At 53.4% G+C, this 14,857-nt stretch overlaps 2 protein-coding genes across 5 annotated transcripts; both read left to right on the top strand.

The window, feature by feature from the left end:
• The first annotated feature begins 441 nt into the window (after positions 1-441).
• On the top strand, positions 442-4,787 carry dhrs1 (dehydrogenase/reductase (SDR family) member 1). Of its 2 annotated transcripts, none has more exons than XM_066722905.1 (9): positions 442-537; positions 2,108-2,270; positions 2,477-2,620; positions 3,247-3,326; positions 3,620-3,752; positions 3,887-4,027; positions 4,168-4,237; positions 4,330-4,410; positions 4,522-4,787. In XM_066722905.1, exons 2-9 carry the CDS (start codon positions 2,127-2,129, stop codon positions 4,656-4,658), a joined length of 930 nt encoding a protein of 309 aa, XP_066579002.1. In that variant the 5' UTR covers positions 442-537; positions 2,108-2,126; the 3' UTR covers positions 4,659-4,787. The 2 variants fall into 2 exon arrangements, with proteins under 2 accessions (XP_066579002.1, XP_066579003.1); XM_066722906.1 differs by having other exon boundaries at positions 473-608.
• Positions 4,788-6,855: 2,068 nt separating this feature from the next.
• LOC136768622 (homeobox and leucine zipper protein Homez) lies at positions 6,856-13,805 on the top strand. Of its 3 annotated transcripts, XM_066722902.1 has the most exons (4): positions 6,859-7,292; positions 8,138-8,386; positions 9,117-10,047; positions 10,488-13,805. In XM_066722902.1, the coding sequence occupies exons 3-4, from the start codon at positions 9,730-9,732 to the stop codon at positions 12,774-12,776; spliced, it is 2,607 nt and encodes an 868-aa protein (XP_066578999.1). In that variant the 5' UTR covers positions 6,859-7,292; positions 8,138-8,386; positions 9,117-9,729; the 3' UTR covers positions 12,777-13,805. The 3 variants fall into 3 exon arrangements, with proteins under 3 accessions (XP_066579001.1, XP_066578999.1, XP_066579000.1); XM_066722903.1 differs by lacking the exon at positions 9,117-10,047; XM_066722904.1 differs by lacking the exons at positions 8,138-8,386; positions 9,117-10,047 and having other exon boundaries at positions 6,856-7,292.
• The last annotated feature ends 1,052 nt before the right edge of the window (positions 13,806-14,857 follow it).

The following is a 14,857-nucleotide window of genomic DNA, read 5'->3' as shown; positions in this document are numbered from 1 at the left end:
GTGTAACGCACATCCAATAATAACAATCACAGCAATAACATTTTCTAGTGTGTTTGTAAAGAAAAGCTGTCCCAGACAAATCATACAACTTAAAATAACCACAATAAAATTAATATTATTCATAATAACTGGGTTTAAAATGAGCTGAAGTGACTTTGCAAGGTGATGTATTGAATAGGTGTTATTCCATGATAGTGTGTCAGTAGATGAGTGTGTGTGGTACAAGCCCTGATAACACTGCAGCGTGTCTGTAACAGCACTACAGTATATTACAGTACATTTTATTATTAAAAGAAGACTGAACTAGTGTAGCACTGCAAAACACTGGGTTGTAATACCCTGTACTGCACTGTAATGCTTTGTATTGTGCAGCGGTGCACTGTGTGACAATACACTGTATTGGTCTGATAGCGCCTCTGCAGACGCGCAGCTCGTCGGTGTTTTACGGTACGCGGAAGTGTGTGCGCCGCCGCTCAGTGTCCCGGCGGGCTGGGCTGGGGGTCCGGTCTGCAGTGTCTCTCCGCCGCTGTGTGTCAGGTACAGTGCCACTTACTGAGGCTTACTGGCGCTCATCACTGCATACGATACTGCTACTTCCTATAATTAGGGTAATTATATTATTACCGGGTACGTTGTTAGCTTGTAAGGTCCCGTATAAGAAGACAGAGAGAGATTTCTATGTTCATGTTTTTCTTAATGCAATGCACTGCCGTGTTAATGCACTGTAGTGTCCTGTCAGTTTCTCTCTCTCCCTCAGTGCTGTGTCAGTGTGCTGTGGTATCCAGTCAGTGTGCTGTGGTATTCAGTCAGTGTGCTGTAGTATCCAGTCAGTGTGCTGTGGTATCCAGTCAGTGTGCTGTGGTATCCAGTCAGTGTGCTGTGGTATCCAGTCAGTGCAGTGTCAGTGTGCTGTGGTATCCAGTCAGTGCTGTGTCAGTGTGCTGTGGTATCCAGTCAGTGTGCTGTGGTATTCAGTCAGTGTGCTGTAGTATCCAGTCAGTGCTGTGTCAGTGTGCTGTGGTATCCAGTCAGTGCTGTGTCAGTGTGCTGTGGTATCCAGTCAGTGTGCTGTAGTCTCCAGTCAGTGCAGTATCAGTGTGCTGTGGTATTCAGTCAGTGCTGTGTCAATGTGCTGTGGTATCCAGTCAGTGTGCTGTGGTATCCAGTCAGTGTGCTGTGGTATCCAGTCAGTGCAGTGTCAGTGTGCTGTGGTATTCAGTCAGTGCAGTGTCAGTGTGTTGTGGTATCCAGTCAGTGTGCTGTAGTCTCCAGTCAGTGCAGTGTCAGTGTGCTGTGGTATCCAGTCAGTGTGCTGTGGTATCCAGTCAGTGCTGTGTCAGTGTGCTGTGGTATCCAGTCAGTGTGCTGTAGTCTCCAGTCAGAGCAGTGTCAGTGTGCTGTGGTATTCAGTCAGTGCTGTGTCAGTGTGCTGTGGTATCCAGTCAGTGCTGTGTCAGTGTGCTGTGGTATCCAGTCAGTGTGCTGTGGTATCCAGTCAGTGTGCTGTGGTATCCAGTCAGTGCAGTGTCAGTGTGCTGTGGTATCCAGTCAGAGCAGTGTTAGTGTGATGTAGTATCCAGTCAGTGTACTGTGGTATTCAGTCAGTGTGCTGTGGTATCCAGTCAGAGCAGAGCAGTGTCAGTGTCTGCGTACTATCTCCACTCTCTTCTATCTTCCAGTTTAAAGGCCAGGGCCAAAGTCCAGAACAGGAAGTGAAGCAACTCAGATCAATATCTGTTGTTGTTGTTGTTGTGTGGTGCTGCACTTCACCTGTCAGCCACCTGGTGTCTCACTGCGTCTGTTGTCCTTCATCTCTCTCACACTTTCTCCTGCTGTCCCTCTCAGCACCGTGTTTGTGTCCTGCGCTGTCCAGTCACTGTTTTATACTCTAATAACCCTCCCCCTCTTGATTCAATTCAGTTTTCAGTTTAAGGCGCTTTATTGGCACGACTTGCCAAATAATAATCAAATAAATAATAACATTAATAATAACATTTTTCAATGTCTTATTTAGTGTTCTAACCTTCTGTGTCCAGTCAGTATGTCTGTATTAACCCTCTCTCTCTCTCTCTCTCTCTGTCTCTCTCTCTCTCTCTCGGTGCTGCAGTTCTCAGAGATTCCAGGCGATGGCGCTGTCTGGCTGGGTGTGTGTTGTGACTGGAGCGTCCCGGGGCATCGGGAAGGGAGTGGCCTTGCAGCTGTCTGAGGCCAGAGCCATTGTGTACATCACCGGCCGGCACGAGCAGAGCCTTAGAGAGACCGCCACCGAGGTGAGGTCAACACCTACCATTCTCCCTCTCTCTCTCTCTCTCCTCTTCTTCCCTCTAATCATTGCTCTTATACCTTCCTCTTCTCTCCTCTGTCTGTTTGTCTCCCTCTCCCTCTATGGGTCTCTGTCCTTCCACACTATTGGTCAGCCTGTCTTCCAGGCCTACAGGCCCTCATCCTCCCCCTGCTCCTCCTCCTCCAATCACAGGTGGAGGCGAGGGGCGGGACCTGCGTGCCCGTGGTCTGTGATTCGACAAAGGAGGATGACATCAAGCAACTGTTTGAGCGAATCACACGTGAGCAGAGCGGGCGGCTGGACATCCTGGTGAACAACGCGTATGCTGGAGTGCAGGTCTCCATCTGAATAACCATAAACATACCAACAATAACGCCTCCTGTCCCCTACCAACACCTCCTTTCCTCTATCCTCTTCCAATGCCTCCTGTCCCTTACCAATGCCCCCTGTCCCCTACCAACACCCCCTATCCTCTATCCTCTGCCAATGCCCCCTGTCCCCGACCAACACCCGCCTTTGCCCTACCAACGCCCCCAATCCCCTACTTATGCCCCTTGTCCTCTACCAACACCCACCTGTCCCCTACCAATGCCCCCAATCTCCTACCAACTCCCGCATGTCCTCTACCAACATCCGCCTCTCCCCTACCAACACCCCCTATCCTCTATCTTCTACCAATGCCCACTGTCCACAACCAATGCCCCCTGTCCCCTACCAACGCCCCCAAACCACTACCAATGCCCCCGTCCCCTACCAACACCCCCAAACCCCTACCAATGCCCCCGTCCCTTACCAACACCCGCCTGTCCCCTACCAACACCCCCAATCCCCTACCAATGCCCCCTGTCCTCTACCAATGCACCCTATTCCCTACCAAAAAACCCTATCCCCTACCAATGCCCACCGTCCCCTACCAATGCCCCCTGTCCCCTACAAACTCTGGCCTGTGCTGTGTTTTTCAGAGCATCTTCAGTAACATGGGGAAGCGCTTCTGGGAGATGGAACCGTCCATGTGGGACACGCTGAACAATGCGGGGCTGAGGTGAGTGCTGCTGTGACTTCTGTCAATCATCACTTAGTCCCACCCAGCCAGCGCCTCTGAGCAGCAGCCCCATAACAGCCAGCCGCATCCGCCCATAGCAGACGGCTTCCTCAGCCCATAGAGCTACTGCTGCTACTAATACCAATGTAGTTCAGTGATGAGAGTAATGTCCAGTCCAGTCCAGTCCAGTCCAGTCTGTGAGCCAGTGCTGTATCAGACAGTTGTGTGGGAGTCAGTGCTGTACCAGGGTGCTGTGAGGACGGTGTCTAAGTGTTGTGTCCTCCGGCCTGCAGGGGGCACTATCTCTGCAGTGTGTACGCGGCGCGGCTCATGGTCCCGGCGGGGCGGGGCTTGATGGTGGTGGTGTCGTCCTTCGGGGGACTGCGCAAACTCTTCAATGTCCCCTATGGTGTGGGCAAGGCTGCGGTGAGACCCCCTGTCTGCATGTCCCCCTTGACATCCTGTCTGTCTGTCTCACTGTATCTCACTCAGTGTCTGTTACTGTCTCTCTGTTTCTCTCACTCTCTCTCTCTCTCTCTCTCTCTCTCTCTCTCTCTCAGTGTGACCGTCTGGCTGCAGACTGTGCCGATGAGCTGAAGAGCAGCGGTGTGGTGTCGGTCAGTCTGTGGCCGGGCGCTGTCCGTACTGAGGTCATCCAGGAGAAGATGGACGCAGAGCTGGACAGTCAGAAGCTGCAAGAGGTCGGTGTTATTATTATTATTATTATTATTAATAATAATATTATAATTATTATTATTATTAGAGAGACAGACAGTGCTGTACAGGATCAGTAGGGGAACTGCAACTCACTGGAATTAATCTGTCTCTCTCTCTCTTTCAGATTAGAGATGTATTCTGTACAGGAGAGACACCAGAGTTCAGTGGCAAGTGTATCGTGGAGCTTGCGAAAGGTGTGTGTGTGTGTGTGTGTGTGTGTGTATGTATGTGTTGTATTCAGTTATAGCACTCTGCTAATGAACTGTATTGTTCTTGTTGTCCTCAGATAAGAGCCTGATATCTCTGACAGGAAAGGTTCTGATGACCTGTGACCTGTCAAGGCGATATAATATACGAGACGTGGATGGTACAATATTATTATTATTATTATTATTATTATTATTATTATTATTATTATTATTATTATGTAGTTCCTGATAGCTCCGGGAAACTCAGTGCAAATCTTTCTCTCTCTCAGGTTGCAGCATTGTTGACTACACCTCCTTCAGTTATCTCCTGTCCAAGGTGCCCTACCTCTCCTGGCTCTCTTACATCACCCCGTCGTTCCTGCGCATCCCCAAGTGGGTCCTGACGCTTTCGGCCAGCAAGTTCTGACCCGCCTCTGTCTCAGAACGCAGGGCGCCCCAGAGGTCTGGGTTCGTTGTCTGTTGACACAGGCTCTGGGTGCCTTTGGATGCTTTGGTAACTGTGTGGTGTCATGACAATAAAGAGCATTTTAATTGAGCTGAATTGGACTGGATTTGAACTTGAGTGTGAGAGAGAAAGAGAGTGAGAGTCAGTGCATGTTGGAAAGTGAAGAATCCCCTTTTAATTGCTCTCAGAAAAATCAGACTGTAGAGTAGATTGAATCAAACAGAGTCTTTATTCAAGCCGCTTGGAGAAAAGTAATACACACAGACACGCAGGTCTCTGTCCTTACTTCCCTAAAATCATAGAGATTACATGATGTTATATACATATTGCGATATCCTGGACAGGGTTTGTTTGAACCAATAAGGGGGAGACAACTCCCTATCTTATGATATCCTCACTATCTTCCTGATTAAGCTTAAACACAACGTTTTCTATTTTATGCCCAAATATGGAGACATATGTAGCCATTTCGCTATATTTATATTCCACACGTATCTAACGCATGTCTAGGTAGGCAAAGGGGGTCGTGTGCCCACTTCCCCATCTTCTTGTGGTTTTACAGAACGTACGTTCTGTACTAAATTTGTATTGTGTGTCTGCAGAGAGATGCATCTGATACAGACCGGTAGAAGCTGGTCTCATTATGTGCTCTTTGGTTACCTCATGTACGGGTGAGGTATTTGGGGCCTCTTCAGAGAGAAAGCCCCTGAACTCCACAGTCAAATTACCATTTGGTAATTAGTACATATAATTTCCTTAATACAATACAATACAATACAATACACAGAGTGGAAAATTGTCTTTGGTCTCACTTGATGAAAAACACAACAAAATATAATCCATCCACATATAGATCACAGACACAGGGGCCACACAGACAGGCTCCTGAGCTGAGACTTGACCCGGGACCCCGGGGCTGTGAAGCAGCAGTGCTAACCACCATGCCATCATGCTGCCCATCATCTTGTGTTAAGAAAGCTAATTGCAGTGGGAATAAAATATTTCCTGTATACATTTTTGATTGACACAGGCAACCTACACTAATCAGCCATAACATTATGCCCACTGACAGGTGAAGTGAATGACACTGATAATCTCGTTATCGTGGCACCTGTCAGTGGGTGGGATATATTAGGCAGCAAGTGAACATTTTGTCCTCAAAGTTCATGTGTTAGAAGCAGGAAAACTGGGCAGCGTAAGGATCTGAGCGACTTTGACAAGGGCCAAAATGTGATGGCTAGACGACTGGGTCAGAGCATCTCCAAAACTGCAGCTCTTGTGGGGTGTTCCCGGTCTGCAGTGGTCAGTACCTATCAAAAGTGGTCCAAGGAAGGAAAAGCGGTGAACCGGTGACAGGGTCATGGGCGGCCAAGACAAGCTACTGTAGCTCAAATTGCTGAAAAAGTGAATGCTGGTTCTGATAGAAAGGTGTCAGAACACACATTGCATTGCAGTTTGTTGCGTATGGGGCTGCGTAGCTGCAGACCAGTCAGGGTGCCCATGCTGACCCCTGTCCACTGCCGAAAGCGCCTACAATGGGCACGTGAGCATCAGAACTGGACCATGGAGCAATGGAAGGTGGCCTGGTCTGATGAATCACGAGTTCAAGGTGTTGACTTGGCCTCCAAATTCCCCAGATCTCAATCCAATCGAGCGTCTGTGGGATGCGCTGGACAAACAAGTCCAATCCATGGAGGCCCCACCTCGCAACTTACAGGACTTAAAGGATCTGCTGCTAACGTCTTGGTGGCAGATACCACAGCACACCTTCAGAGGTCTAGTGGAATCCAAGTCAGGGCTGTTTTGGTGGCAAAAGAGGGACCTACACAATTATAGGCAGGTTTTCATAATGTTATGACTGATCAGTGTATATCGCCTTCCTGAAGGTAACATCTCAAACTCTGAGCTTAGTTTACAGAAATCAGCCACATTCCCTACCTAAGATGGAGGCCACAGCCTCCCTCGCCACTTCTCTTCCTGTGCAAGAGCCCTATCGTCTGCACTCGGACATCAGCCCCACCGTAGCCCTCCCATTCCCCGTCCCCCGCCGCTTTCCATTCCCAAATACAGACACCCCCCCCACAACCCGCCCAATAAGGTCAGCCCGGCCTTTTACGACCACCCAGCCACGCCCCCTCCCCCATCACCCCGGGAGACAGAGGCCTAGTTTTTGAGTTTCCTGCTCCGCAGCCTGGCCTCGATTTATGTGGACGGGCTCTGTCCGCCTCCTATTATAGTCCAAGAACAAAAAAAACACGGCGCTAGCGAAACCGAATCGCAGCTCCCAACGGACGAGTAATAACTCCGTTTTCGTACTTTTGGGGATTTTTTAAACACACGCCCCCTCTTCCAGGAAACCCGACAGCGGACGGGCAGAATCAGACGTGTCGGAGGGAGTTTGTTTATTTTATTTGGAAAAGTACGAAATGTCGTGCGTAAGCGGTCGCCTTTCTCCCTGAGGACCCGGAGAGAGGCGAGAGAGGGGGCGACGGTTGTGTTGTTGCTTTTTTTATCCCACGGAGAGCGAGAGAGAGAGAGAGAGAAAGAAAGAAAGAATCAGAATGAGGACGGTTGGACATCGGCAGTGAACTCTCCGTAAGTAGCGACATGTGAGCGTGTTTATCTTCCTTTACGGCTGCTGCGCCATCGCACTAAAACACGCCGGGCACCAACAGCGTTATTTTCATAACATGCACAATATATAAAAACTTGGTTGTTGTTGTACTTTAGCATCATCTTCGGCTCTGCCTTCGATAGAGTCCCCTGCCCGCTGTGTTTGTACATATACACGGAGCTATATTCGAATAGGAATGTCGAATATTCTTGTTCTTATTCAATGGAACGTTGTGTTCGAGAACGGCGACGGGTTCCAGACACCGACGGCGAGTGCGGAGGTGATCGGGGCTGCTGTTTACACGCGTGTCGAGAGTGCCTGTGACCCGGAGTTCAAGGAGCGAAGTTAGACAAACTGGCTTGACTGGTTTCTGCCTGATCGTACGTAGACGGTGTGGCGTGTGTGCTCTAAAATCCGGCTCTGTTATCAGTAATTATTGTAACAATAATAATACTGCGCATTATTGTTATTATTTCGGTGTTTGATCTACTTGGTGCAACGGTGTTATGTGCTCGAGTAGAAACAATAGTTGGATTTCTTTGTAGGGAGTCCGAGTTTACTGCGTGTGTGTGTCTGCTTGTATGGCTCTGTATATCTGATTGTGCGTCTGTGTGGGACTTGTATAAGATCTCCTGTCTCTCTCTGTGTTTGGTTAATGCACTGTAGCGTTCAGTTTGTGTCCATCTGTCTTTGTGTGAAAGTCTGCCTGCTTGTGTAACCCCTGCCTCCGCCCCTGGGGGGGTTGTGTTTATTGCCGATGTACTGTAATGTCCTGCGTGTCTGTCTCTGACTCACTGTATCGCTCTGATTTTCTTTCTTTCTTCAGATTGACTTCTGTGGGCAGGGTGCCCCAGGCAGCGCAGAGCCCCCTGGTGTGCGGAGGCTGAACTGCAGCTGGAGAGAGCTGGCGCAAGATAGTGTGGGCATAAGACAGATACAAAAGGGGGGAAGAAAGAGGGGGATAACCACGCTCCCTTCCTCCCTCCCTTTCGTCGTCTGAGAGGGGGAGAACGAGGGAATCGGACGAAGCGGCAGAAGGAAGTTGGGAGAGACGAGCCCGGGCTCGGGGCAGTAGGTGAGGGTGTGCGTCTCGTCCCTGTGGGCTTTTGGACTCGGGGACCGGCTGATTCCTCAGTCAGCGCTGGCTCCAGTCTGGCCCTGTAGTTCAGGTGTTAATTGTATATTAATTGATAGACTGGCTGTCTGCCTAGCTGATCAGTGGTGCTTTAGGATTGTTATCGGTTAGCTGATTGGACAGGTGATCTGGGAGAACGTCTCCCTCTTTCCATCGCACTCGTCTATTCGGGGACAGAATCCTGTCACTTTCGGTCTCTGAATTGTGTTGAAAACGAACCCAGGGATTGTGCTGCCCCTCTGTTCATCTGTTCCAGTGGCAGCAGTGTGTGTAGAATCATGTGCCCATATTTGTGTGTTTTCTGTGTGTGTTCATGTGTTTTTCTCGTCCTATGTGTGTGGATGTGTAATATTAAACTGAAACGCGTGTTAATGGTGCAGCTGCAGTGCCCCCACCCAGGGACTCTGCTCAGTACAGGTTTTTGTTCATTAAATTCAAGACTGATCAGGGGCTTGTCTTTTGGGGTGATTTTTGATTTCAGCCCCAGAGAGTAACTGGGTTGAGAGGGTGCGAGAGCTCGCCTGGGAGAGCGAGAGTGTCTGCTTGTCTTCACGTGTGTGTCCAAAACTGAGCTGAGTCTCGGGGTGTGAGGGCCCAGAACAGCAGCCCCGTCACTCCGCCGCCTACAGCCTCACCTCTCTTGTCCGTTGTGTTTGTGTCTGCACTATAGAGGGAGACGAGAAAGGAAGGCAAGAAGAAGTAGAGCGGGAAGAGGCCGGTGGTTGCCCTCGCTCTCCCCATCTGGGCGTGGAGCTCTGAGAGGGGAGAGACGGGATGTGAGCACTAGGCTGGACTGACACTTGATACAGACACAGAGAGACACTTAAATGAGGGGCAGTTTGTGGGGGCAGGAACAGAGTCAACTTCTGTGAACTTATTGTGAAGACTTTATTCTCAGAATCCAATCAACCAATTATTCTGAAGAGGTTGCAACCAACCAGTTAAGCAATTATCAGCTGAGCCCTGAAGCATCGCCAATTAGGAGGGACATTATTATTATTTATGAATGGACTGGGGTCAAGACTGAGAACAGCACTTCAGAGCAACAGCTTCCCTCACTGGGTTAGTCAAGCCTGGGAATCCAATTAACCAACTAGTGTCTCAATTAACCAATTAGTATGTTCCACTCATCGTCTTGCATCCGGATTTAATCAGGGTTTTTCTTACGGAAGCGGTTAAGCAGCTGCAAGGGGAACCCGTCCAAGAGCCTGCAGTGGAATTCAATTAAGACATCCAATTAACCACTTAGTGGAGGGATTTCTCTCCACCTGAGGTGACGGGAGATGGAGGGCAGGGTGTCACGTGCTGGCCAGCACCCCTCTGACTGGGAGGAGGACAAGGGAGATGGAGAGGCAGAGGAGGAGGACAGGAGCAGTGCAGGGGGAAACAGCCCGGGTGGGTTCCGGTGCCGTCTGTGCGGGTTCAACGCAGCGGACGTGGGGACGCTCAGCCGGCACCTGCACACCATCCACCCCGTCACCAGCCTGGGCATGCTGGGCGGGGAGGCAGAGGGCGGGGGTAGAGGGGTCGATGCAGAGGGACAGGATGGGCCCCCCCCAGAGAGCGAGAGCGAGACAGCAGCGGCGGCCCACAACACCACGGTACTGCTGTGTGTGTGTCAGTGCTGGGGCTGGCAAGGAGATGGGTGGGCCTGTGGGTGGTGCTGAGGAGAGGGTGCAGGTGGAAGAGGGGCAGCTTACAAGGGTGGAGCTGGGGGCAGGGCTGAAAGGGGAAGGTGGGGGTGGGGGTGGGGCTGGGACGCTGAGAAGTTGGGCTATGGATGGGTGAGGCTGGGTTTGGGAACCGCTCTGCACAAATATGCTTTGCACTTTGTTTTTGTGGTTCTGTAGTCGCTGCTTTGTTGTGGGTGGTGCTGCAGTGTTTCACTGCCTTGTTGTCCGTCCATACCTGTCCCTCACTCTGTCTGTCCGTCCCTCTGTCAGCCCGGTTGCTCGTCATTGTGCTTGCTTGCCCATTGCCTGGATTTACTGACTGACCACCTGAAAATTTAACAAACTTGTGTTCTCTCCCTCTCCCTCAGACGAGTGCAAGTGACGTGCGAAGGGAAGAGGGAAAAAGAAGGAAAGGCTGCGGTGGTGAGGAGGACGGGATGGAGAGAGGGACGAAGCTGCTGCTGACCGAGATGGAGGAGGGGGAGGAGATGGAGAAGGGGCGAGGGAGAGGAGGAGTGGGAGGGGAGATGAATGCAGTGGCCATTTCCTACCTCCGAGTGAGTGAGATGGAGGGATGGAGGGAGGAGAAGAGGAGGGCGCGTGCCAACACTCCCTCTCCCTCCTCCTCTTCCTCCCCGTCCTCCTCCCCCCCCCCGCCCCACGCCGCCTCCAACTCGGGCAACTTCTGCACCAACCGCAACGCCGTGGTCTGCCTGCCCCTGGTGTCCGAGGGGCTCAAGCTGGTGTGGACCCAGTCCGACCAGACCCGGGAGCTGGACTCGGTGCCGTCGCTGGTCCAGGCCTTCAACCTGTTCCCCTACCCGTCGGGCGCCGAGCTGGCGGAGCTGGCGGAGGCGGCGGGGCTGGCGCTGGACAAGGTGAAGGTGTGGTTCATGGTGCAGCGCATCCGTTATGGCATCAGCTGGGCCAGCGAGGAGATCGAGGAGACCAGGAGGAAGCTGGGGGCGATGCAGAGCGAGGAGGAGGAGGAGGAACAGGGAGGGTATGAGAACGGAGCGAGGGCGGAGGCGGAAGTGGAGGTGGAGGCGGATGAGGAGGAGGAGGAGGAAGAGGGGAGAGGTGGGGAGCCATTTCACAAGCGCGCTAGGCTGTCCACCCCCAAAGACCACCACCACGTCCCCGGGCTGCACACAACCGCCAGCGGCACTAGGTTCTACTACAGCCCCCTGCCCGACTCCTACAGCCCGGCCCTGGCCCTGGCGCTCACCGGCCTGCCCGCCGCCCGCCGCTACAAGAAGTCCAAGGAGCAGCTCCAAGCCCTGCGGCGCAGCTTCGCCCGGTACAGCTCCCCCCCTGAGCCTGAGCTGCGCCGCCTGCAGGCCGAGACCGGGCTGAGCCGCAACGATGTGCGCAAGTGGTTCAGCGACAGCCGCTACCGGCTCACGGGCCGAGGCGGGGGGCCGGCGACGGCGGCCGGGCCGGTGCGGCTCGCCGACGACGACCTACAGCCACACCCCCCTGCTCAAGGCACCAGCAGCTATGGCCCGGACCTGGACCGGGGTGGGGACGATGCCGCTCAGCCTGACAGCCACCTCGAGGACGATCCCGACGTCCAAGATCTGAGCTTCCACAGCGGCAACAACAATAACGGCGTGGGCGCGTCGTTCTCGGAGGACTTCCTGTTGCGCGGGATGGCGGCCGGCGGGTACCAGCTGGGGGAGGACGAGGGAGGGGGAGGAGGAGTGGTAGAGGAGGTGACGGAGGAGGAGGAGGATGAGGAGGATGAGGAGGTGGAGGTGGTAGATGATGATGAGGAGGAACGGGGCCCGGTGCTCTTTGTCAACGGCCGTGGAGAACTGGAGACGCACCTGCCTTCTCCCCTGCCTCCCGCTCCCACCCTCTCCACCGCCCTCTACGCCTCCAAGAACACCCTGCCCCCTCCCCCCCGCTCTCCCCTCGCCCACGCCCCGCCCAAACAGAGACACAAGCACAAGATCGCCCCCGCCCCGTCCCCATCCCCGTCCCCGTCCCCGTCCCCCTCCCCCGCCGTGCTGACGGCCAGCGGGCGCCCACGCAAGACCAAGGCGCAGCTGGACGCGCTCAAGTCCTTCTTCCTGCAGTGCCAGTGGCCACGCAGCGAGGACTACTCCCGGCTGGTGCAGCAGACCGGCCTGCCGCGGCCCGACGTCATCCAGTGGTTTGGCGACACACGCTACGCCGTCAAGAACGGGCAGCTGCGCTGGGTGAAGGGCGTGGCGCACGACCTGGCCTCCGACATCCAGAGCACGCAGACGGGCCGGCAGCATGGCGGCAGCGGCGGGCGGGGCCGGAGGGGCGGCGGGCGGGGACGCCGCCAACACGGCAGCGACCGGGACGGGCACCCCAGCCCCGCCGCCGCCACGCCTCCCCTCCCGCACCACAGCAACGGCAAGGCCGCGGTGGCGGGGGGAGGCGGTGGGGCAAAAGGGGAAGCCGATTTAGGGCTGGGCTTGGGGGCGGGGCAGAACCCGGGCTGGGACACCCGTCCGCTCCAGCGCTACCTGAGCAGCACCGGTGCCCTGCGGGAGCACGACCTGGACGCGCTGTGCCGGCGCACCCGCATGAGCTACCAGCAGGTCCGGGACTGGTTCCGCTGCCAGCAGAGCGGCATGGCCGAGGTGGAGGTGCACATCAGCGACGGGGAGGGCGTGTTGTGAGGGAGGGGCGGAGGGAGTGCGTAGGGGGTAGGGGGGCGCCGCGAGGCACAGAGAAGTGCGTCCCCCCGTCCGGGAGAGACAGTACGGGAGAAAAGGTGGACGCAGGGCCGCCCCCCCCGGGATGAGCCTGCTGTGAACTCGGAGAGAGTGTCCCCCCACCTGCGCAGACACTCCTGCCACTTCAACCAGCATTAAATGTAGAGTTATATTTTTGAATTGTTTTATTTTCCTTAATCTCTAATTGTAGGTACTGTAGTGTTGATGAAGAAGAGGAGCAGGGCGGTGAATACAGTTTTATAATATTTTATTTAAGTAGTGGACATTGCAGACCTGTTAACTGACTGTATGTGAGTGCGAGAGAGAGAGAAAGTGTGTTAGAGGATGTCTGTATATTAGTGCACTCACACACACACCTGCACTAGGTATTTATACAAACTAAATTGCACATGCTGACACACGTACTGCATCTGTATATGTGTAGGTATCCACACAGGAAGACGAAATCGTTTTAACGGCAATAAAAAGTGGTGGAGAGAGAGAGAGAGAGCAGTCGGAGGTGAAGCGCCAAGTGTTTTCTGTTCTTGCACAGATGTCAACATATCAGTCTGTCTTTCACCTGTTTCTTTCCTCGTGCCATCTCTGCCTCCGTCCACCTCTCCTCTCTCTCCATCTGTCAGTCTCAGGAATCGGGGTCGAGTGAGTGTCTGTGTGTGTGTGAGGGAGTTAGGGAGTCCTGTAGCATTGAAATTACAACAGACTTTATTTTTATTAGCGAGTTTGTTTCCTTCACACAGATGATGATAATGAACCCATACCAGCATGTATTTTCCTCCTAATTTATTGTTTGTGTAGCGTGGGGGAGCTGCGTCAGGGTGTGTTGTAGTGAGGAGGAGCATTCTGGGTGTTTCTCTTGCCGCTGAGCCGGTAGTGTGTAGAGTCCAGCCCTGCCCCCCTGTATAGAGAGCCTGAGGCCCGATTGTTACTTCACTGTCGTTTTGTACCCGTTTCTAATAAACTGAACCAACTGCTTACTGCTGTCTGCTCTGTGGGGTCAGGAGTGAAGAGGAGGGGGAGAGAGGGATAGAGTGAGAATAAAGGGGAGGGAGGGATAGAGTGAGAATGAAGAGGAAGGAGAGATGGAATGAGGGAGAAGGGGAGGGAGGGAGGGAGGGAGGAAGAAGGAGGGATGGAGAGAATGAGGAGGGAGAGGGAGGGAGAATCAAGGGGAAGGAGAGATGGAGTGAGAATGAGGGGGAGGGGGAGGGAGGGATAAGGAGGGATGGAGTGAGAATAAAGGGGAGGGAGGGATAGAGTGAGAATGAAGAGGAAGGAGAGATGGAATGAGGGAGAAGGGGAGGGAGGGATGGAGAGAATGAGGAGGGAGAGGGAGGGAGAATCAAGGGGAAGGAGAGATGGAGTGAGAATGAGGGGGAGGGAGGGATAAGGAGGGATGGAGTGAGAATGAAGGGGAGGAAGAGATGGAATGAGGGATGGAGTGAGAATAAGGGAGTGAGAATGAAGAGGAGGGAGAGATGGAATGAGAATGGGGAGGGAGGGAGAAGGAGGGAGGGAGTGAGAATGAAGGGGAGGGAGATGGAATGAGAGGGAGAGGGTGAAGGAGTAAGGGAGGGAGTGACAGAGGGCAGGAGGGACCGAGGGAGGGAGTGTGTGGACATACAATGGGAATATCCAGATCGTTTAAATTCTAGAACTATCTTCATTGTTATTACTACATCAGATTTAATCAGATCTGCAGGGTTGCGTCTCTCTCCCTTCCTGCCCGACTGTCTGTGGGGTCTCAGTTGTACACTGGGGTGTCTCCTGGAACACAAACCACAGCGCCAGGTCAAAGGGCGAGGCGCGTCATCAACAGCGTGCAACTGTCGGATCGATGGGACAGAGGGGGCGGCTTACGTGTATAGTGAGAGCTGGGCGCTGATCGGGTCGCTCCCCTGAGGACCGGAGACTGCAGTCCCAAGAGAGGGCCGATCTGGAACGCACTGGGAGTGAGAGAGACGGACCTGAGAGAGAGAGGGAGAGAGGGAATGCTCTTACAGTTACATTCAGGTTGTTTAGAGAGC

The sequence above is a fragment of the Amia ocellicauda genome, chromosome 14, assembly GCF_036373705.1.
Source record: "Amia ocellicauda isolate fAmiCal2 chromosome 14, fAmiCal2.hap1, whole genome shotgun sequence".
NCBI classification, from domain to species: domain Eukaryota; kingdom Metazoa; phylum Chordata; class Actinopteri; order Amiiformes; family Amiidae; genus Amia; species Amia ocellicauda.
This window is presented reverse-complemented; position numbering and strand designations above follow the sequence as displayed.